The sequence below is a fragment of the Myotis brandtii genome, unplaced genomic scaffold (genome assembly GCF_000412655.1).
Source record: "Myotis brandtii unplaced genomic scaffold, ASM41265v1 scaffold562, whole genome shotgun sequence".
NCBI classification, from domain to species: domain Eukaryota; kingdom Metazoa; phylum Chordata; class Mammalia; order Chiroptera; family Vespertilionidae; genus Myotis; species Myotis brandtii.
This window is the reverse complement of record NW_005370091.1, coordinates 979,239-1,004,155: the sequence shown is the minus strand read 5'-3', so window position 1 is coordinate 1,004,155 and position 24,917 is coordinate 979,239. Positions and strand designations below refer to the sequence as shown.

General features: G+C 39.8%; 1 protein-coding gene across 1 annotated transcript in view; it reads left to right on the top strand.

Annotated features, from left to right (window-relative positions):
• DIP2C (disco-interacting protein 2 homolog C) overlaps positions 1 to 24,917 on the top strand; it is a 180,808-nt gene that overhangs the window by 5,206 nt on the left and 150,685 nt on the right. The window contains exons 3-4 of the mRNA XM_014549632.1: positions 1,030 to 1,140; positions 21,487 to 21,612. Of these exons, the coding sequence (XP_014405118.1) occupies positions 1,030 to 1,140; positions 21,487 to 21,612 (237 nt within the window). The remainder of the gene's footprint in view (positions 1 to 1,029; positions 1,141 to 21,486; positions 21,613 to 24,917) is intronic.

The following is a 24,917-nucleotide window of genomic DNA, read 5'->3' as shown; positions in this document are numbered from 1 at the left end:
GGCTTTGCGTATGTGCCAGCAAAGCCATGGAGGCCATTTAACCGATGTGCTATTCCATACATAACCCTATACTGTATACTTTATGAATCAATAAAAAATTTACAATTTCTAATTATAAACCTGTGTTTTCTATCAAAATTACTTCTTGCATGAATTTTGGGACACCCTTTATTATGGGTCCTTTTCTGAAGAAATAGCAATTAATGTTTAATGGTCAGTGCTCGGAATTTCTTCATTTCTGAACTGTAATGATTCATCTTTCCCGTACTTAACGTTTATCTAGATTGTGCCTTTACCACTCTAGTTCTGAAATGTAATAGGTATGATGATTGCCAGATTTAGGTCAGCATTGGACCAATACCCATTGAATCATTTTTATCTGACCATGCTAAAATTTTTGCTAATTCATCAAAGCCATAGTGAAATATAATTTGTTCAATCATTTAGCTTCAGATGGGGCAAGATTCCAGAGAGTTAGAAATTTGGAATGAACAAAGGTGGAAGCTTATTCTCAATCCTCGTTATCTGAATTATATTGTTAAAGTATCCTATAAGATTTATTTTAAAGTTATCTTTAATGATAAATGTAATTTTTAATTTTCTCAAATATTTTCTTACCACTTTCTATATGTTTATTATAAAAAGAAGATCATTACTTGATTCTGTGCTTTGGACTCCATTTCCTTTTTTTTTTTTAATCCAAACCCTAAAGATTGCAGATGTTGCTTGTGGCTTAGTTTGCATTTCCCCCCATGACATATTAGACGTTAGTGATGTGCAGGAGCCTGCGCTGTTTCCAAAGGCTGTCATGTTGGGCGTGCGTCTTGCCCTGCCCTGGATGCTTCTCCCTTTCCTGGTCATCGTCTGTGACATCCCGGCCCCCATGCCCACTCCCATGTGAGCTCTAGGTCGGCTGTGGGGATGCAGTGAGTCAGGGCTGTACTCTACCCAATGATTTGCTCCACAAAGTAAATTAGCTCCAGCTGCCAAGGAAAGCCTCACCTTACTTTGCTATTTCCCTTAACCCAGGGGTGGATCAAGCTTTGCCGCCAGAGCGCCGGGCTCCCGTTACTCCTTCCTCCTCCTCTCGCTATCACCGCCGAAGGTCCTCAGGGTCAAGAGATGAGCGCTATCGGTCAGGTAAGGCACCAGTGCGGCGTGAGGTCGGCAGCAGCCGTGTGGAGATGAGGCAGAAGTATGTGTCTGCATGTTCTTGTGATTGGTGGTGGTCCACAGGTGACTGCATCCTTCCTCATACACAGATATTCTCTCCAGGGGACAAGTTAACATCCAGTAAACAGTAATGATTTTCACGTTTTAAAAGATAGTGTTTGATAGAATTTGATAAAAATAGTAACTTCTCATGAACCAAATTTTATTTTTTTAGGTTGCACAGTTCAATTTGGTTTTAATTTTGTGTGTGTGTGTGTGTGTGTGTTTTTTAATATATTTTATTGATATTTTTACAGAGAGGAAGGGAAAGGGATAGAGAGTTAGAAACATCAATGAGAGAGAAACATCGATCAGCTGCCTCCTGCACACCCCCCATTGGGGATGAGCCTGCAACCAAGGTACATGTCATTGACCGGAATCGAACCTAGGACCCTTCAGTCCGCAGGTCGACGCTCTGTCCACTGAGCCAAACCAGTCAGGGCAGTTTTAATTTTTATAATGTTGGTTGCTAGTATAGTTTTCTTATTCTCTTCTAACCTCAATTTTTCAAGTGCGATTTTCAAAAAAGAAACAAATCCTTAAATTTTTGTATGTCCTCTATTGCTGCCTTTGTGTTTTGTGGTGCTGTCTGCAAGAGTGCTGTCTTGGTAATTCCATTTCATTGTAATCATCACCTGAGCTTGGCTGGCTTGAATTGATTTCATTCATTTAGCATCAGAAAATTTGCGATTAATATTTTAATTACTTTTGAGACATTTTTTTCCCCCCAACATCTAGATTAAAGTTGCTTTTACCCTCTTCCCTAACTATAATTTTTAAAAGAAAATTCCCGGTAAGTGTTGTTGCTGGACACCAGTTAGGGCACCTGTGCATTGCTGAAGATACTGGTCCGAATGATAACATGTGTCTGTCGCTTTATATTTGGCAAGGTAGTTTCACAAACATCATCTCGCTTAGTTTTTATAACAAACAGGTGAAGTGCTGATTACTGTTCCATGTTACAGAAGGGGAAGCTGAGGCTATGGCAGATGTGGTGGCTCCGCCAGTTCATACCAGGGTTGGGTGGGTCCATGTTTCTTGAATCTTTCTGTTAATGGGGGCTTGTAAGATAAACCACCACCGTTTCCTCTAAGGAGCTGTCCGACTGACTTCCTGGATGAAGGGGTAAGACAGATTTGATGGCGTCAGGAGTAGTCATCTGCACAAACAAGAAGAATGGACTGAGAAACGCGGAAATGCCAAGTGCAGCCTCGCTGCTGCTCCCCCTGCCTTCTCAGCCCCTTTTGGGAGGCCTTGACGCCTGGTCAATACCCGGGGATGGAATGAAGGCAGGAGTTTGTTCCCAAATCCACCCTCTGTTTTTCAGAGGTATTTAACACCCAGCACACATCAAGAACCCATCTTAGCCATTCAGGCACCTCAGAGGCCCCTTTCAGATAATTAGGAGAGTAGCGGCATGCACTCGTATGCTGTCAGCTTACTGTGAAATGTTTCCATTATCTCCTTTGTCTTGATACTGCTGCTAGTATTTTATATATGCACATACACACATAGACACATACGTAGACACACAGTCCTGCATACAGTAGACACACATGTAGATATACACATAGTCCTGCATACAGTAGCCACACCTGTAGACCACATATGATGACGTGTTTACAATCCTTAGTATCTTTAGTTCTCACAGAAGCTAGTCCCGTGCTCTTATTTCCATTCTATAGATGAGAAAATGGAAGTTTAGGTGGGAATGTGATTATTAATGCTACTGCAGTGAGTAGCTCATCAAAAGAGGACACAAATCTAGCTTTGCCTTCCCTGTCAGATGATTTCATGCCACAAAGATTTTATCTTGTGTCCATTTCTAACCTCTGTGTTAATTTTTATAATTTACATGGAAATTAAATCCCAACAAGTCTATTTCCCAAGTCTATTATCTGTCTTTCCTGATGATGGAGGGTGGGGCTGATAGACCCCAATGCTTACACAGCCTCTGATAAGGTGCACTGCGTTTGGCAGATCCTCCTAGTTACTTAGGGGGTAGATAGGATGGGTGGTCAGATAGTAAAAGTCTGAGAGAGGTTAGCACAGCAGGGATGGTGATTCCTTAGCCTCAGGTACCTGTCAACTCACCTGTGCACGTTATGTTCCATCTTTGAGGATGGGAGAGGGGGTGTGGGAGAGCAGCGCACTGGGGGAGGGCTGGGGCTACTGAGGAGAATCGAGGGCAACTTCAGGAGTTATTTTTACTAGTCGGTAGAAACATGGCCAGCATAGTCCTCTGCAAAGGAAATAGACCCATCTGGGTTCGGCCCACCTCAAGCCCTACTTTAAATTACTGTTAACTCCTCACCCACATCACTGTGAGTGGGAGGGGCTGTGAAGGAAAGCTGCAGCTGCAGCCAGCGTTAGCCCTTTCCAGTTCGAGCTCCAGACTGGGATGTGAGCATTTGGTACTACCCCACCCCCACCCCGACTCTGGCGCACAGATTCTGACAGGCTCCTGACCTTGCAGCGTTGTTTCCTGAGGCATCTCTCAAGGCATCTTTTCCCATATCCTCTATATCAGCGGTTCTCAACCTGTGGGTCGAAACCCCTTTGGCGGTCGAACGACCCTTTCACAGGGGTCGCCTAAGACCATCCTGCATCTCAGATATTTACATTACGATTTATAACAGTAGCAACATTACAGTTATGAAGTAGCAACGAAAATAATTCTATGGTTGGGTCACAACATGAGGAACTGTATATAAAGGACCAGAAGGTTGAGAACCACTGCTCTATATAGTTCTGATTTTCTCTCCCTTGGTTGCTCTTTCTGCCCAGTCATTGGGAATTTGGGGCTCCAGGCCTAAGGGCAAAGACTACCTCAACCCCTCCAGTGGCCGGCACCGTCCGGGGGCTCCATCCCAGCGCCCAGCACGCGAGGAGTGTGAGGAAGGGTCCTTCCTGCTCTGCCTGGTGCTAGAGAGCAACAGAGAATAAGACACAGCCTCCCCCTCCCTAGGAGTTCACAGTCTAAGGGGGAACCAGACCAGTGGACTGAAGGTTATAATGTGTAAAGGGTGAATGTTCCTGTGCAGTGTGGTCTCTGAGGGGGCTGTTCCCCTCACGCGTAGCTCCTAAATACACATCAGCTGGTGGCACGCCTGCTCCAGCACCCCAGCAGCTCCCATTGCTCTCAGAGTAAGAACCGTGTCCCCATAATGACCCACCATGTGCGTGGCTTCACTCCCATTTCTCCATGATCTTGTCTTTCACGCTATCCCTGCTCTGCAGCCTCACTGGCGTCCTGGGTGGTTTTGAGCACACGGACGCCTGACTGCTGTAGGGCTACTGCACTGCCTGCTCTTCTGCCCCGAATGTTCTTCCCTCATATATACACACTGTTGGTTTCCTTACCTCCATTAGGTCTCTGCTCAGGTGCAGCTGCTTTTGTGAGGCATTCTCTGACCACCCAGATAAAATGGTAAAACAGCATAGCACCCCACACACGATCCCTATGCTTCCCCATTCTGATTCATTTATATCCATTGCTGCCATCACTCTAACACTCTATTGGTCATTCACCTATCGGTCCACCTCCCTGTCTGTCAAACATCTCTGTCAATAATCTGTCATCCATCTATCATCTACCTACTTACCCATATCAGTCATTTGTATACTTGTATTAATCATCTTCCTACTTGTCTATCAATTAATTTTATTTTTCTGATCTATCAACCATCTACCTGCCTACCATAAGAATGTAAGATCTGCAAAGACAAAAATCTTTGTTTTGTTAATTCATGTATGCCAGTCACATAAAATGTTGCCTCGGTAATAGTTTTAGAAGGAAGGGAGATGAGGGACCATAGCACATTTGGGGGAAAGTAAGAAATTACATACAGAGATTCCAGATTTTAAGGTATCTTGTATACCATGCTTGGGAATTTGAACTTGATCCTGAAGATGGTAGGGCGCCACTTGAAGATTTTCGGCAAAGACATGACAGGAGCAGTCTCAGCATTTGAACATGGCTTGGGTAGCACTGTGGAATATGGATTAGAAGTGGAGGAATGGCAAAGACCCTGAAAGCCTGATATTAATGCATGTCTAGGAGATGAGTCAGTGCCGGTAGGATTTGAGATATGTTTAGAAGATAATAGCAATAGGGCCCTAAGGCTGAGTTAATGTAAGAGCGTGTGAGAGAGGGAACTAGGGGTGCCTCTAGGTGTCCAAGTGATGCACCTCATAGATGATGGCCTCTGGTTCTGCCTATAGAGCAGTAAACCTTTCATTCATAGATCAGAGATGGTGGAATTTGCCACAGCTATTTACTTACAATGCAGTTGTAGAGAATACCTTAAAAAATTGTGTAGACATTTCTTAAAGTGTCATGTAAGGCATGGAAAATGTTATTATATACTATTTTAATTTAAAAATTTTTGAATATTAACTGCTTAGTGCTTGTGAAATCTCAGCTGGGGATCTCATCTTCTATAATCAACACCAAGCTCCCCCCTCCACTATGTATCATGGCAACCACCCTAAAGAAAAGCTAAGGAGGACCCATGGAACATTATGCGGGCTCACTTGATAGTCTCACTTACCATTTTATTCTCTTCTATCTCCTGTTGTTAAAATAATCTAGTCATGAGTGTTCTTATTTTAGACATTTCACTGACAAATTACTTTCTCTTACAGTATGTGCTCTTACATCATTTTAAAAATTGCAGAATGAAATCTTGGCTGATTTGAGTCTATTGCCAGTGTACATGTTTCAGGACTTTCTGGTTTATTTCCTCCTGAGCCAGCATGGAAGATTTAAGACATTCAAAAGGAAGAGTTTTGTGGCCCTCAGGAGATTTTACTCTTTGAATTTCGTTGACTACTTAACTTGCAGTAGCGTTCCTTTGGTTGCTTCAATGACCAAATTGTATCAGCCAAGAAGTGATTCTATTATCTCTTAGATAATTGACTTAATTAACAGTCAATCTAATCAACCGTATAGCCTCCAATTTAATCTCTCCTGGCAACATTTTTCCATTTCACTTCTAAACCCATGGCCTTACATCATGATGAACTCCTACTGGAATTCTTGATAAATAACTTCCTTTAGAAACTTAAATTTGATTTGGAAAGTGAATGAATGATGAACAGGTATCTATATATTAGGCACTTTCTTACTTTTACTTGATAAAGTCTAAATTAAAGCTTTAAAAATTCGAGGTATTTTTAAACATCCCTTTTCTCCCCACCAAACACCCCAGAAAAGAAAACCTTGAGGTTTGTGTTGTGTCTATTCCAACCAAGACCAACTATGACAAGGAAGAAAATGAAAACTAAAATGTAGCAAGAATAAAAATGATTCTTTTGTCCTTTTATGAACTAAGAAATGGTTTAAAAACCACACCTCATATTTTATGTGCGCACACGGTCAAGGCAGCTGCCTCTCAGTGGTCAACCACCCTGACCCATCTTCACGCTCATTCCTGGGAGAATTTCATGGAGCCCTGTCTTAGGCTAAGATGGCAAGCTGAAGCAGTTCCAGGGATCTCACTACCCGTTAAGAATGTCTGTGAGGTCAAACTATTCAGAATAACACTAACACATTGTTTGCCTTTTTTACTGTAATTTTTTCATGAATGCACACTGGATTTTTCCAGAGGCTGCATGACATATGGTGATGTTATGATTCTAACAGATAGTGGAATCTGTAATTGTGAAGCCCTGTGTTTTAAAAGTTTTAAAGTTTACTTTCTAATAGACTAAATATGCAAATAGTAATCCCACAAGCAAATGCTTTTAAGGGCTTTTGGCCTTAAGAGTTTAAAGCGTTCTTTGAGTCAAAGAGTTTGAGAACCATTGCTGTGAGGCTTACAAAAATGTAATTTATTCTTTAAAAATTGAGAGATAATATGAACTAGAAACTTCTACATCTGAATCCACCCCAAGACTGATTTTATGCTGCCATCAGTTTAAAGTCTGATTCATGACAATGCTCAGTTTCTGGGAATAAGGACCTGTGTCCTCATATTCACTCATTCAACAAATGTGCAAGTAATTTTGTGTACTGAGTCCTCTGCTATGCACTATGCATAAGAGTGTGATATAAAAAACATTGTGTTTGCTTTTAAAGAGCTTATTTATCCTATAGTAATTTCTTCCTTAATGCTATAGTTTCATTTTCTAGATTGAAGTTTTTCTTTCTCCAGTCAACTTGAACTTACTGATTTTAATGTAGCTCCTAACTCTGTAACCTGTGTTCTCTCTGACCAACTCAGTTTTCATAAATTTATTTATTCTAGTGTAAATTAGGAAATAACACTTTCTCACATTAGAATAAGAGAGAAGGATGCACTAAATCAGACCACACACTCAACTCAAGATTCACTGTGAAGGGTAGACTCCTGACTAGAGCTACACTGTTTAACATGATGGCCAAATCCACATGGAACTTTTCAAAATTTAAACTAATTAAAGTTAGATAAAATTTAAGGTTTGTTTCTTTTGCTTCACTAACCACTTTTTTGGCAAGTGGCTACTAGTCTGGGCAGGGCAGATATGGACATCACCAGCCAAACAGAAAGCTCTCCTTCGCAGTGCTGTTCTAGGGCCAAGGTTGTGTAAGAGTCGGGGTGATGGCTTAAAATCAAAAGACCTGTTTGTTCAGAACTAATAAAACAAACTAAATCTTGATATCTGTATCTAGTCATTTAAACAGAAACGGCAGTCAGATTTGCGTTTTAGAAATGTCAGTGTAGCAGGAATATATAGGATAGATTGGTTGGGCTGGGATGCATTCCTGGCTGAAATCAGGGACATGTTAAAGAGGCTGTTGTATTTTATTTTTATTGTTTTTTAGAGAGCGAGGAAGGGAGAGGGAGAGAAACATTAATGCGAGAGAGAAGCATTGATCAGCTGCCTCCTGCATGCTCTGTCCCCCTCCCCACAAGGGATTGTGCCCACAACCCGGGCATGTGCCCTGACTGGGAATTGAACCAGCAATATTTCAGTGCACAGGATGAAGCCCAACCAACTGAGACACACTGGCCAGGGTGTATTTTAGGTGAAAAAATTTATCATCAAAATTTGTGTGATGCACTAAAATGGTACTTAGAAAGAAGTTGATAGGTTAAAATGTTTATATTAAGTAAGCAGAGATCCTGGACATTGAAAAAATAAGGATTTAACTTAGAAAGGTGGAAAAGGAAAATCAATAAATCCATAGAAAGAAGAAAAAAATTAATAGAATAAAATGGAGTAGAGGATACAGACTTGTTTTCTATTCCAGCATGTAGTGGAAGCATGGAAGTCATCACACCCATCCTTATCACAAGAGAAACTCTTAACAAATGGGCTTAGAGGCAAATGTATAGCATCAAATGCATATATTGGAAAAAAAGAAAGATCTAAAAATTTATATTCAAAGCTTAAACCTTACAAAACTAGGAAAATAAGAAGATATTAAATCCAAAGAAGAAAAGAAGTAGGAGTTGGAGGAGAACGAAAGAAATTGAAAATGCGAAATCAATAGAAAAAATGTGGAAGAAACCAATAACTGGTTCTTTGAAAAGGTCAATATAATTGATAAACTTCTAACCAGGTTAAGTAAGAAAACAGTAGAGATGACACAAATTACTAATATCAGAAATTAAAAGCAACCATTATACTGGTTTCTTAGACCATAAAAGGATAATAAAGGAATATTGCAAATAACTGTATGCCCACAAATTTGATAACCTAGATGAACTGGACCTCATTCCTTGAAAGACACGATCAACCAAAACACACAAGAAGAAATAGACAATCTAAATAGGCCTATGTCTATTTAAAAACACACACAAAATCAATAAATAATAAGTTTCCAGAACAACATACCAGGCCCAGATGGGTTCACTTGCAAATTCTATAAAAAAGCTAAGTAAGACATTATACCCATTCTTTATATATTCTTCCTATAGATAACCTAAAACCAAAACTAGACAAAGACATTACAATAAGGGAAAACTACAGACTAGTATCTCTCATGAACATAGATATAAAATTCCTCAACAAAATATTAGTAAATCAGATCCAATACTGTATAGAAATAATTATGTACTACTACCAAGTGGGATTTATTCTAAGTATGCAAGGCTGGTTTCACATTTAAAAATTAATATAATCTATGACATCAACAAACTAAAAAGAAAAACCAAGTGACCCCCATCAATATAAAGCAAAAAAACAAAAACAAAAACAAAACAGAACAAAAACCCCAAAACCTTTTGACAAAAATCTAACATCTATTGTGGTAAAAATCTCTCAGAAATTAGGAATAAAAGGGAAATTTCTCAATTTGATAAAGAGTATCTACAAAAAACCTACTGTTAACATTATAGTTACTGGTAAGAAACTAAATTATTTCCCACTAAGATCAGGAACATGGCAAGAATGTCCTCTCTCCCTACTACTGTTCAGCATTATACTAGAAGTCCTAGCTAATGCAATAGGACAAGAAGAGAAAAGGAAAAAAGGGTTTATAGGTTGGAAAGGAAGAAATAAAATAGTCTTTATTCACAGATATTATGATTGTCTTTGTAGAAAATCCCAAAGAATTAAGAAAAAATCTGACACTAATAAGCAGTTATGGCAAGATTGCAAGATATAAAGTTAATATATGAAAACCATTCACTTTCTTATATACCAGTAACAAACAATTGGAACTTGAAATTAAAAATTAAAAACACGGTGTCATTTCATTTCATTCATATCAAAGAATGAAATACTCAAGTAGAGCTCTTAAAAATATGCAAGGCCTATATGAGAAAACTATAAAAATAATGAAAGAAATTATGGTTATAAATAAATGGAGAAAAATTCCGTATGCATGGATAGGAAGACTCAATAATGTCAAGATGTCAGTTCTTCCCAATGTGATCTATAGATTCAATGCAATCTCAGCCAAAATCCCAGCAAGTTATTTTGTAAATATCAACAAACTAATTCTAAAGTTCATATGGAAAGGTAAAAGGCCCAAAATAGGCAACACAGTATAGAACAACAAAATTGGAAGACTGACACTACTCAACTTGAAGACCTACTAAAAACTAGAAGTAGACAGGACAGTGAGGTATTGGTGAAATAATAGATTAATGGATCATTGGATCATATTAGCCCAGAAATGGACCCACACAAATATAGTCAACTGATACTTGACAAAGAAACAAAGCAATTCAATGGAGAAATGATAATCTTTTCAATACATAGCACTAGAACAACTGGACATCCACATGTTAAGTCTCAAGTTTGATTCCAGTCAAGGGCATGTACCTCAGTTGCAGGCAAGAGGCAACCAATAGATGTACCTTTCTTACATCGATGTTTCTCTCTCTCTCTCTCTCTCTCTCTCTCTCTCTCTCTCTCTCCCTCCTTCTCTCCCCCTCTCCCCCCTCCCTCCCTTCTACTCTCTCTAAAAAATCCATGGAAAAATATCCTGGAGTGAGGATTAACAAAAAACAAACAACAAATCTAGAGCAGATCTTACAGCTTTCATGAAAATTAACTCATAGTGGATTGTAGACCTAAATGTAAAACAAATGTATTGTTTTGTAAACATTTTAGAAGATAATATAGGAGAATATCTAGGTGAACTTGGGTTTGGTGATGACTTGATAATACAACACCAAAAGCACAATCCATTAAAGAAAAAATTGGTAAGTTGGACTTGATTAAAATTAGAAACTTCTGTTCTATAAAAGACACAGTAAAGAGAATGGAAAGACAAACCATAGGTTGGGAGAACAATCTGCAAAACTTATTTTTTATTAAGGACTGGTATCCAAAATATGCCAAGAACTCTTAAACTTCAGAGTAAGGAAACAAGCAATCCAGTTAAGAAGTGAGCAGAAGACCTGAACAGATAACTCCCCAGAAAAGACCACAAGTGGCAAGTAAGCACAGGAGAGATGCTCCACATCATATGTCGTTAGGGAATTGCAAATTAAAACTACAATGAGATACCACTGTCAGAATGGCGGAAATCCAGAACACAAATACCACGTGTTTGCAGGGACAGCAACTTAGGAAGGCAGTTTAGTGGTTTCTTATAAAGTTAAACATACTCTGAAGTACTTGAGGGTCCACTCTGTGGAGTATATGATTGTCTGGCCTCTATGCTATATGCCTGAAACTAGTACAGAATAATTTTAATGTAAACTATAATTGAAAAATTAATGTCTGGTTGGTGTTGCTCAGTGGTTGAGTGTCAACACATGAACCAGAAGGTCACGGTTCGATTCCCAATTAGGGCACATGCCTCGGTTGGGAGCTCAATCCCCACTATGGGGCATACTGGAGGCAACCACTCAATGACTCTCTCTCTCTCTCGTCATTGATGTTTCTCTCTCTCTCTCTCTCCCTTTCTCTCTCTTAAATCAGTTTTAAAAAGTTTACACTAAATGTGGAAAGCAGTATAAGATAATAATAATAATAGCAGGCATTTAGGACTCACTGTTTACCTTCAAGGGCATTTACTGTTTGCACTGCCGATTTTGGTGTAAAATCCCATTTCTTTGATAGAGAAAGCTAGTTTCTTAGAAAGCAATATTTTCTCTTAAAGTTTCTTCTTGTGTATTCAGCAGCATTGTTTAAAACATATTGTATGTTCAATAAACATACGATGTATGAATGGCAAACAAGACAAAACCCAAAACTAGACATACTTTTACGGAAGGATCCAGCAGCTGCACTCCTTGGTAAGGGGTTGGAAATATATACTTATATCTAAAAATGTTCACTCAAATGTTTATAGCAGCTTTGCCCATAATTGCTAGAATTTTGAAGCAACTAAGATGTCCTTCAAGGTGGATGGATAAATAAACTGTGGTTCATTTAGACAATGGAATATTGTTCAGTTATAAAAAGAAATGAAAAAACATAAAAGATCCTAAAATACATATTACTCAATGAAAGAAGCCAGTCTGAAAAGGCTATATATTGTATCATTTCAATTCTATAACATTCTGGAAAAGGTAAAACTGTGGAGACAGTGAGAAGATTGGTGGTTGCCAAGTGCTCTGAGGAAAGGTGGAGCCCAGAAGATTTTTAGGGTAGTGAGGGAAGCCCAGGTCCTGGGTGCCAGAGGGAAGCCGGTGTCGGCTGTGGGGGTGGGGGGGAGGGAGGGAGGAGGAAGGCCTACTCTTGCACGAATTTCATGCATCGGGCCTCTAGTAAATAAATAAATAATCAATGAAAACAATAGTTAAAACAAATTTTCTCATAAAGAATATACCAGACTCAGAAGGTTTTATATGATCCTATAATCATGGATATAGGTCATTATATATTTGTCAAAACCATAGAATGTACAACACCAAGACTGACCCCTGATGTAAACTACAGGCTTTATTTAAGAATGTATTAATATTACCCCAATTAATCATAACAGATGTACCACACTAGTGTAAGATGTTAATAATGGATGAAACTGTGTATGTGTGAAGGTGGGATGGGGTATATGGGAACACGCTGTAGTTTCCACTCAATTTTTCTGTAAACCTAAAATTGCCCTAAAGAATAAAGTCTATTACTATAAAAATGGAATAAAGGACAATGATCAAATGTAGAGTATCAACAAAGATAAAAGTGATTCTTGGGAAAGAGTAATAATATTGAAAAGCCTCCACTGAGAATAGTGAAGCAAGAAGACAGAAATAAATGATCTAAGGGAATGGGACCTGACCACAGAATCCTGTGAATAACCATATGACAATAATTTGAAAACTTAAGTATATGGAGACATTTCTAATTTAAAAACTTAAGAAATGGAAAGTTTGAGTAATCCTATGGCCATTAAATAAATGGAAACAATAGCCCTAGCTGGTTTGGCTTAGTGGATAGAGCATTGGCCTGTGGACTGAAGGGTCCCGGGTTCGATTCCTGTCAAGGGCACATGCCTGGGTTGCAGGCTCAGTCCCTACTAGAGGGCATGCAGGAGGCAGCCAATCAATGGTTCCCTCTCATCATTGATGTTTCTATCTCTCTCTTCCTCTCCCTGCCTCTCTGAAATCAATAAAAACATATTTAAAAATAAATAAATGGAAACAATAGTTGAAACAAACTTTCTCATAAAGAATATACCAGACTCAGAAGGTTTTATATTTAAGTTATGCCAAACTTTTAAGAAATTAACCAGTCTGATTCTATATGAACAATTTCAGAGAATGGAAAGAAAAAAGGTAATCTTCCCAATTCATTCTAGGACAGAAGCCTGTGTCAATAAAAGATAGGAAGTACAGAGAAAGGAAAAGTCCCAGACATTATCTGCATAGGAACCCCCAAACAACCTACAGATTTATGAGAAGTGATGTTTTAATATAATGGCTTGATATAATCTGAACAAAAATTAATCACATTTCTGTACTCGAGCAACAAATGAAAGTTATAAAATTTTACATGAAAGAAGTTCACACAAAAAAATGGATTCGTTGTGGTAATGGACTGGGAATAATCCTATAGAGATGCCAGCTCTCCTAATGTACATTCAGTTATAATAAAAACATCGACCTGGTTCTCTGGGAAACTGAAACCGATTGTAGAGCTGATGTGAAAGAACAGAGGGCTGAGGATGGGCAAGATGCATTAAAGAGAAAGTGCAGACGTCAGATGTACCACGGGTGAAATGGAAAGCATTAGAAAGAAGCAGACTGGCAGATGAATCTTTCATTCGTGTGAAATTCTAGAAAATGTGGAGCAGTAGCAACAGGTAACACACTGGTACTTAATATGACCTCCAAACACTCAGGAAAACCTGATGTTTGTTCTAAGTAGTCATAATCCTAACATCTATAAGCCATTATTCATGTCACCATTATATTGCCATAATGTAAGCCAATGTTTATTGAGCATTTACTTTGCACAGCATGTTCTAAATGCTTTTGATCTAACTTATGTAATCTCTCTGCCTCACTACTTCATTTCATCAGTGAACAAAATCATTGGCCTTTGTTTCGTAATCAGCTTCTGGTGTCTTTTCTGTGTACTTAGTTTACAGCTGTTATAAAATTTTATCCCCTATATAGTTCATTAAGGACAAAATTATGAGTTAAAAGTGTTCGTTAAACATGGGATGAGTTTATGGTGAAAAAGAAAGTAGAGATAATTTATGCCTAGAGCAGAGCCTGGCACAGAGGACATTGGGTACATATTCATTTACTGGTTGAATAGTGACATTATTCTTCCTTCATGGCAACAGCTCTAAGGGCCAGAGACCAAGCAGTGACCCTGAGAGAGGTGGCGTGTCTGTGCAGCTATCAGTGATGAGAGAGAGAGAGAGAGAGAGAGAAATGAGGAGGGGGGGGAGACAGGAGAGAGGAGGAGGGGGAGAGAAAGGAGAGAGGAGGAGGGGAAGGAGGAGAAGAAGTTATTAGAAAGTGGAAAATGTGTATGTGTGTCTAGAAGTTCATCCTTGATGTCAGATGTCAGCTACATGTCACTTCTTGTCGAGGCCTCTCCTGATGACCCTGCCCCAGACTTGCCCCTCAGTGTCCTCACAGGTCACAAACTCCTCATATGTAATAATCATCACATCCTATTATCTTGTTGGTTTTCTGGTCTATATTCCAGAGGTCTGTGCACAGGGGGGGACTGGGTAAGCAGTAGGTGCTCAGTGAATGAGTGCAGTTGGACCAGAGCCCCTTTCCATGCACTGCCCCTCCCACCCCCTGCGCACTCATGTCACTACACACTTTTCCTGGAGATTGAGAGGTGGAGGGCATTGAACTAAAGCAGCAGAAGGTGAAAAATAAGCGACTGGCATGGCTCCTGATGCCCCACTGCTGATAAGAGACAGCGCTCCTGGGAAACTCCTGGCCTTCCCTTCCTTTTCTCTGTCCTCACTGTTTTACACAGCTCCCCACACCTCCGCTTCTGTGTGCATATTCTACCCAAAGAACGAAAAACGGAGCAACCACGGGAGAGGCCCTGGTGGAAGGGAGCCTGGGTGGGGAGAGGGCACAGTGCAACCTGGGTGGGGAGAGGGCACAGTGCAACCATCAGGACACAGGAAGCGGGTCCCCCCCCAGCTCTACCGCAGTTTTGGTTCCTTCCATACCTGGCTTTCTTCTCTTCGTCTTCTCTGTCAGGCTTGTGGCGACATTAATGATGAACAGCATCATGGTAGGGTCCACAGCACAGTACATGGTGTTCTGGTTGCCACGTTCCAGCTCTGCCCAGAGCCCCGTAGCACATGGACGCATTCAACCTTTGCAGCCACCCCAGGGGACAGTTCCAGTATTCCTTTTTGTGCACACAAGGAAACAGGCGCATATAGGTTAAGTGCTGTGTGTAAGGGCACCTGGAAGAACTGGGACTTGAACCCGGGCAGCCTGGCTCTAGAACCGTGGCCTTCACTGCTCTGCTGTGATGACACAGGTAAGCTTCCTCAGGAAAAAGCCTCTTTTATTGATCCGCTGTTGTTTTTGAAGTTGGACGACTGTCAGCATACATGTTATTAATTTATGATGTTGTGAGCTCTAGGAAATGGATTGTGGCTTTTGACATCAGAAGGGAGAAGCGAAGGGGCAAGCATCAATTTCTCTTAAATTTAAGCATGTAGTTCTACAAAGATACGCACTTTCCCCTGAGGAGCTAAAGGTGTTCTGATTATTTTTACTTCTATTTTCCACATATCCCATTGCTTGTTGTATTGCAGGATACTGGTTTCTTTCAGTATCCTGCAATGCAACATAAATGAAAGAGCCACATATTTAAAGAAACCAAAAGGAAAGCAGAGTTTTCTGTTCCGTATTTAAGAACTTGTATCCAAGCATCAATTTCTCTTAAATTTAAGCATGTAGTTCTACAAAGATACGCACTTTCCCCTGAGGAGCTAAAGGTGTTCTGATTATTTTTACTTCTATTTTCCACATATCCCATTGCTTGTTGTATTGCAGGATACTGGTTTCTTTCAGTATCCTGCAATGCAACATAAATGAAAGAGCCACATATTTAAAGAAACCAAAAGGAAAGTAGAGTTTTCTGTTCCGTATTTAAGAACTTGTATCTGTGCAAGGAGCTTACGGAGATGTTTCTCTCTCATCAATGTTTCTAACTCTCTATCCCTCTCCCTTCCTCTCTGTAAAAAATCAATAAAATATATTTAAAAAAAAAAAAGAACTTGTATCTGTGCAAGGAGCTTACGGAGGCTTTTGACACAGGAGCCCAAAACGAAGGTCTTGGGAAGAGAAAGGACCGATGGCCCAGTGACTGTCCTTTGGGATTTATTTTCAAGGTGCAGACCAGAGGTTGGGCATGGGTGGCCTGGTCCATGCTCAGGGTCCTCAGCGTGAGCATCTGTCTTCCACGTACAGGGTCCCATTCACAGGTTAAACTGTGGTCTGTGCTGTGTGTCTTGTAGGAAGTGTCGCTCCCAGAACTCAGGCTATGGTGCGTGAGGACGAGGTGGAAACCACCAGCAATCTGATTCCTTCAGCACCAAACCCACTGTTTCAGAATAGTCTCGAAGCCGCTGTCATTAATGAGTGCCCACTGGGGTAGGAAGCCGGAGCCTTGCTTGTATATTTTATATCATTCCCATAGTGACTGATTCTGTTCCCATTTTACAGATGATCAAAGTGAGACTTAGATGGATTAAAGTATTTCTCCCGTGTCTTACAATTAATAAATGGCAGAGCCAGGATTCTGATTCTAAGCCTCGACTCTTCGGTAATCTGCAGTCACCCCAGAACTATGGGAACATCTTATGTTTCTGTGTCCCTTGTAGCTTCCTGACAGAAAGACAATCTCTGCTCGCAGAACTAAATGGGTAGAAAAAACTCTGCAAGTTTCTTTGAGGCAACAGTAGGTGGAGAAATTTTCAGAAGTCAAAGAGTAGGGACACATTCACCTTTCAGTACATTTTCAGCATTATTCATTCAGTTTTTAAAAATAAAATTAACACAAGCATTCTAATTATAAGGACTATATCATGATCGGTTAAGAAATAAGGAGGAAAAGAGAATACCAAGTTTGAGGCAAAAGAAGAAAAACCATATGTTAAGAGGATGCAAAACTTAAAATTTTATTTAAGAAAGAGCGGGTATCAGTTGCAGTGGTCGTGTTTATTTTGTCTTAAGCAGGAGAGGTCAAATTACTGTTCTGGGCACTGAGGACAAAGGTGAACGTGTGCGGTGGTGTTTCGGTGCCACATAAACCACAGGTGCACATCCTCCCTCTCAATAGAAGCATGGGTTTCAGGGTTCTTGCTGTTGTTTTGGTCACTTTCCTAAAAACTGGTGTTTTGGAAGAAAAGGCTAAAGGGAGTTTAAGAGGTAAATCTGCCTGATTGGAATGATGAGTTTGGCCTGGAAGGGAATTTCTCTCTTCTGGGTGTGTCCCTGCTCCTAACGTGATTCGGAGGACAAGGAGAGGGGCAGTGAATGGCTTTCATTGGCCGTCTTTGGGGAGCGGGTGGGCATGGATGCCTCTGAGTGCTGCAGAGACTGGGGAACAAGACCCCTCCCAGGGTCTGAGCAGGTCGCTGGCTCTGTTTAGTACAGCGGTTCTCAACCTGCGGGTCGCGACCCCTTTGGTGGTCGAAAGACCCTTTCACAGGGGTCACCTAAGACCATCCTGCATATCAGATATTTACATTACGATTCATAACGGTAGCAACATTACAGTTATGAAGTAGCAACAAAAATAATTTTATGGTTGGGTCACAACATGAGGAACTGTATTTAAAGGGCCAGTAGGTTGAGAACCACTGGTTTAGTAGTTGCCCTTTGTTTTTGCTGTAGAAATCTGATTGCATTTCCCTGGAATTTTTAGAACCCTGTAGAATTTTTACAAAACCCCTGCTGTAATTAAAATAGAACAGAGAGTTGCCTTTTCGAAAAGAATTTGTTTGATCATTAAATATAACTCCTTTATTTTATGGATGTTTCTCCAGAGGTTTAATGATTTGCCTAAGGTTAGTGTGTATGCTGACTCTTTTTTCCAAACAGAAATTGCTGGTAGTGCCAGAAGCTGTCTAAAAGTAAAATAATGAGGCTGCATCTTACCTCTCTCTTCTCATCACTGATTCTTCGTTTTATTTGTAACTCAGGTGAACTCACCCCAGATCCATGGGAGATCAACTGAGTAGTTGTTGGCTGATTTGCATCTCATTGGCTATTAACTAACCAGAGGAAGAATTTTTGTGTAAAATTGGATCAATCAAGTATATTCTTATATGAATTTTTTCCCTTAAGTGTAACTTGTAATTAGAATCCCTATAACTGAAAATATTTTCTTAAAGCAACTGAGCTGAGACTTGGAATCATAGTGAATGTCTGGAGGGAAACTTCAGTTTTAACAACTTCTTAAACAGTTTAACTTAAAACAGTTGTAATAAAGGCAACATAATCATGAAAATTGTGACATTTACTCCAAATTTTGGAAGTGAGTTCTTTTAAAAAATTTTCTTTTGGGGGAATGGTCAAGTGATGGTATGAGCTATTCTTCCCTCTTAGCTTTAGATAGTCTCAGTTGACCCTATCATGTTTTTTACTAATGTCACAAATTTGAAAATTCATTTTATGGATTTAATTTAGGTGAGACTCTTCCATTAAGATGGTTATCAGTCACATTAAAGTGGGTTTTGAAGTTATATTTTGCTTGACTTGAATAATCTTACTAAATTCTGTAATTTAAAAAAAACTGATGTAGGGTTGTAGGATCTGGTTCTGAAGTTGGTATCAGACTACCCTCCCACGTAGTACAATAATGTTAACAATAATGAGTTGAGTGCACTGGAGAGCAACTCCTAAACGTAGGCAGAAGTGGAAGGACTGTGTGAAGGAAGGGCAGAGCAGAATGAGGTTCACATTTATTTGGCTTTTTGCCATGAAGGTACTCTCCAAATGCCTTCGTGTGGAACTTTTCAAACCTAAGCTGAAAGCCGTGGTGCTGCTGGCTTACTGTGTCAGAAGAAAGACTTTGGGCCTGTCAGAACAGCTGGGCATTAAAAGGGGAATCTGGGTAAGAGTGAGCCACAACGCAGGGAGCCCCCATGTCTGTGTATAAATTCCATTCAGATTATTGGGGAACCCTGGAACTGTGTGTACCTACAGGAGACCAACAGACATAACAACCATGGAGGCAGTTCCATTGGCACCATTTGCCATTTAAACATGGACCTTGGATTGGATAATAGTACTATATGTAGTATTATACTTGTTCAGTTTCTTGATTTTGAGAATTTACAAGAGAATGTCTTTGTCCTTAGGAAGTACATTAAAATATTTAGGTATAAGGGAGAATGGTATCTGTAATGTATTTTCAAATGATTAGCAAAAACAACACATACAGAGAGAGAAAGCGATGAGGTAGATGTAAACAATTGTGAATGTGGGTAAAACTTTATGGGAGTTCTCTGTACTGTTCTTGCATGTTTTCTGTAAATTTTTAATTATATCCAAAAAGTTTAAAAGTGGGGTCATATGAAACTGAAAGTGTTTGATGGGTGAAGAATTCATGGACTTTCTCCTCCTCCTAGATGAGCTCTTTAGTTTTAGGTCATGAATCCAAGTCATTCATTCATCAGTTTTTAATCTGAGAGTTTAAGAAAGAGTGACCAGAAGCTCGTTTTTTTGCCTCCAAGTACTTGGAGTCTGGTTGAGGAGAAAAGAGTGGTGCACACACAAGCTGAACAAAGTGTAGCAGAACACGTTCATTGTGTTTGGTACCTGAAGTGCTCCAAGACGGGGCTGGCGAATGATTCCGTAAAGGGCCAGATAACGGGTATTTTCAGCTTTTTGGGCCATTATGTCTCTGTCACATACAGCGTGGAAGCAAACAGTGTGTGCACATACAGTAAAGGTGTGCTTTGTTCCAATAAAACATTATTTGCACAAAGGGGAGGCAGGCTGCGTGTCCCACAGGTGGTGGTTGGCTGACCCCTGCTCTATCTAGCATGTTTACAGGGTGGAGTTTTCATAGGAACTGCAGGAATACAGTGTGGTCCGTGGTGAAGGGCCTGGGCCCCGGGGGTACTCACACCTGGGTTCAAACCCTGGCAATGCCACTCACCAGTTTGATCATCTGGGAGAGCTGCTTACCTCCACTTGCTCCTCTGTGACATGGAAGTACTGAGAGCCCCTCCTCTGTGTGATCGTGTATGTTGTGACTGTGGCTGTGTCTCACCTGACTGCTGCCTTCATGTCACTCTCCTTCTGCAGCCTTCTTCACAGCAGCCAGAATGATCCCATCAAAACGGAACCAGATCATGTCATCCCTCAGGATCCCTTGGTGCTCCCTGTCAGATTTAGGATAGGAGCCCTGACCCTATGCACCCCTCTCCCAGGGTCCTGTTTGTTCTGCCAGCACCACCCTCAGTCTCAGTTTAGGGCCTTTGAGTGGGTTTCCCTTCTCCCTGGACCTTCTCGTCCTGACAGAGTGGCTGGTTCGTTCTTACCGTTCAGATTTCACAGTGAGAGCATTCGTCCCTGGCCTCACAGTGAAGTGGCCACTCAGTCAGTTTGTTTTCCTTGTTTTAATTCTCTGACCACTTGTCAATGGTCTGTTTCACCCGATGGAAAGTAAGCTGCATGGCCTGGCAGGTGGCTCAGTTGGTTGGAGTGTTGTCCCCTACAACAAATGGTTGTGGGTTCGACCCTGGTCAGGACACGTACGGAAGGCAACCGATCGGTGTTTCTCTCTCTCATTGGTGTTTCTCTGAGTCTGCCTGTGTCTCTGTCTCTCCCCCTTTCTCTCTCTCAAATCAATAAAAAACATATTCCGGGTGAGAATTTAAAAAAAAAGAAAAGAACGTAAGCTGCGTGATTCATAGCACCTCATCTACCTGATTCTCCACCTCTCCTGCCCTGAGGACATGACCTTATAAAGCAGGCAGCCAGTAAATATTTGTGGAGTTAATATAATGAGTTAACATACACAAAACACCTGACACAGTTCTGAGTTCTTGGAACGTGTTAGCTAAATCATTACTGACTGCCAGTAAGGTGTACATACCTCCCTTAGCAGTGAAATGAATTACGAGGCTTGAAAATGAGAAGAAATATCTGAAGGTCATGTGCACTCACCCTAAGAAAAGAAAAATCACACATAAATTTGCAGCCAGCACTTGTTATTTATACAGAATCTAGGGTAATAAAATGAATAATTAAAAGTCTACAAATGAATGTGCATGTCTTCTTACTGGAGCTCTTAAGCTGGCAGGTTCACATTTTCCCCTTCTTCCCCACCCATTCATAAACTACTCCACAGGACCAGAGAGAGAGGAGAAAAAGCCTGGGCTTTCAGGACGTCCCCGAACAATGGAGTAATTGAGCTCTCTTTTTGTTTTAGATGTCCACACAGAAGCTGTTCAGGCAGCGCTTGCGAAACACAAAGAAAGGAAGATGGCAGTGCCTATGCCTTCCAAACGCAGGTCCTTGGTTGTGCAGACCTCAATGGATGCCTACACACCTCCAGGTGAGCGGCAGGCCCACCGTCGGCTTAGCCCGAGGCGAGCATGCCTTAGCGTTAATTCACTGCCAGCCCTGCAGTCAGTCTTTCTAGCTTTCAGAACAATGGTGCTCTAACTCAGATTTTGTGACCCACAGGTCAGAAACAGCATATATGTTCTCAATTAAATTTGGAGGGAAAGTTACCATCATTTTGTGTGTATCTATATAAATATGTATTTTAAACTTTTCATCAAGACTTATAAGTATGAAAAACTTAGTCTTATAAAATTTTATTTACTACTTGATATAGCAAAAGTGTCCGAAGTTCTAACTGAACATGCACTTTTCTTGTTTAGACAGGTATGTACATATTCTCAAGTCTTTAAAATATAAGTATCTTGTAATTTTGTATTAAGAAACCAAATGAATTGAAAAATTTAGGCTCTTAAATTTTTCTTGGAGGTCATCAAACTTTTCCTTAAACTTCAGACAGTATTTTGGTCTTTGTGGGCCCTAGTGAATGGGTATGGCTGTGTGCCAATAAAACTTTATTTATAAAAATGGGCAGAGGGCTGGTTTGGTCCATAGTCTGCTGATCCCTAATCTAAATGGTTGAAGATTATATCCCATTTACATTTCTGATTTTAATACTGTGTGTGTTTTTTTAGTCTTGAATTTTATGTAACTACTTAAGTTCTCTGTTTCACTCTACTCAAATAATTATAGTGTATAGCTCATGAACTACAAAACCAAAGTGAGGCACACAGCTAAATCATCCAGGTTATTTATTACAAACATGAAGAATTAAGCCCAATCTACTTGATGTTTGCTTTTCTGTGATTTGGGTTCTAGCATTATTCATGTCATTGTTGCCAAACCTAAGTTTCTTTTCTACACACCTAAGTTACCTTGCACACTACTTTGTGCAGTTTTGAATGCCACTATCTTTGTTCACAAGAGAAACTTAAGGTGCAATAAGAATAGCTGAACATATACAACACTTTTGGAGGTCTTTGACCCCTTTCTCTCTCTCAAATCAATAAAAAACATATTCCGGGTGAGAATTTAAAAAAAAAGAAAAGAACGTAAGCTGCGTGATTCATAGCACCTCATCTACCTGATTCTCCACCTCTCCTGCCCTGAGGACATGACCTTGTAAAGCAGGCAGCCAGTAAATATTTGTGGAGTTAATATAATGAGTTAACATACACAAAACACCTGACACAGTTCTGAGTTCTTGGAACGTGTTAGCTAAATCATTACTGACTGCCAGTAAGGTGTACATACCTCCCTTAGCAGTGAAATGAATTACGAGGCTTGAAAATGAGAAGAAATATCTGAAGGTCATGTGCACTCACCCTAAGAAAAGAAAAATCACACATAAATTTGCAGCCAGCACTTGTTATTTATACAGAATCTAGGGTAATAAAATGAATAATTAAAAGTCTACAAATGAATGTGCATGTCTTCTTACTGGAGCTCTTAAGCTGGCAGGTTCACATTTTCCCCTTCTTCCCCACCCATTCATAAACTACTCCACAGGACCAGAGAGAGAGGAGAAAAAGCCTGGGCTTTCAGGACGTCCCCGAACAATGGAGTAATTGAGCTCTCTTTTTGTTTTAGATGTCCACACAGAAGCTGTTCAGGCAGCGCTTGCGAAACACAAAGAAAGGAAGATGGCAGTGCCTATGCCTTCCAAACGCAGGTCCTTGGTTGTGCAGACCTCAATGGATGCCTACACACCTCCAGGTGAGCGGCAGGCCCACCGTCGGCTTAGCCCGAGGCGAGCATGCCTTAGCGTTAATTCACTGCCAGCCCTGCAGTCACAGTCTTTCTAGCTTTCAGAACAATGGTGCTCTAACTCAGATTTTGTGACCCACAGGTCAGAAACAGCATATATGTTCCCAATTAAATTTGGAGTGAAAGTTACCATCATTTTGTGCGTATCTATATAAATATGTATTTTAAACTTTTCATCAAGACTTATAAGTATGAAAAACTTAGTCTTATAAAATTTTATTTACTACTTGATATAGCAAACGTGTCCGAAGTTCTAACTGAACATGCACTTTTCTTGTTTAGACAGGTATGTACATATTCTCAAGTCTTTAAAATATAAGTATCTTGTAATTTTGTATTAAGAAACCAAATGAATTGAAAAATTTAGGCTCTTAAATTTTTCTTGGAGGTCATCAAACTTTTCCTTAAACTTCAGACAGTATTTTGGTCTTTGTGGGCCCTAGTGAATGGGTATGGCTGTGTGCCAATAAAACTTTATTTATAAAAATGGGCAGAGGGCTGGTTTGGTCCATAGTCTGCTGATCCCTAATCTAAATGGTTGAAGATTATATCCCATTTACATTTCTGATTTTAATACTGTGTGTGTTTTTTTAGTCTTGAATTTTATGTAACTACTTAAGTTCTCTGTTTCACTCTACTCAAATAATTATAGTGTATAGCTCATGAACTACAAAACCAAAGTGAGGCACACAGCAATCATCCAGAGGTTATTTATTACAAACATGAAGAATTAAGCCCAATCTACTTGATGTTTGCTTTTCTGTGATTTGGGTTCTAGCATTATTCATGTCATTGTTGCCAAACCTAAGTTTCTTTTCTACACACCTAAGTTACCTTGCACACTACTTTGTGCAGTTTTGAATGCCACTATCTTTGTTCACAAGAGAAACTTAAGGTGCAATAAGAATAGCTGAACATATACAACACTTTTGGAGGTCTTTGAGGATTAACCCTGAGTGTTTGCAAGCAGTGAGGGTAATGAAGATCCCACTTCAACTCAGAGATGTGATAAAGTATCTTTAGTAATTCTCCAAACAGCTCTTAAGTATTCAACTTTGCGTGCAGTTCAAGGTAAAAGTCTTGAGCTTTATAAGACAAAACATATAAATAGTGTATTCCTTAGTCATTGTTTTAAAAATAGTCCAACAAATGTTCTTCATCTCAACAATACAGTATCCTTGGCAAAAAATTTTTGGCCAATTTACTTACTTTCCTTTGTTTCTTTATGCTGAGCCTCAATGTAATTTGGGACTATTTAAAAATCAGCATAATTAACATGTTCAATTCTGTTTATTTAGTTCATTATAATTAGCCAAAATTTTATAATGGAGTGGAAATTTTTAGTTTTATATTTATTTGTGCAACAAACAGAATGGGCTTACCAACAAACCAACTTAAAATATATTTTTTTCCAGCTTAAAATATTTTTGACCAAATGTTTGGAACTGGGCATATTCAGGAAAATGGACATATTTCTGAACTACTTTTTTTGAGAAATGTTGAGTTTAAAATGCAAGAAGTTAAGCTATT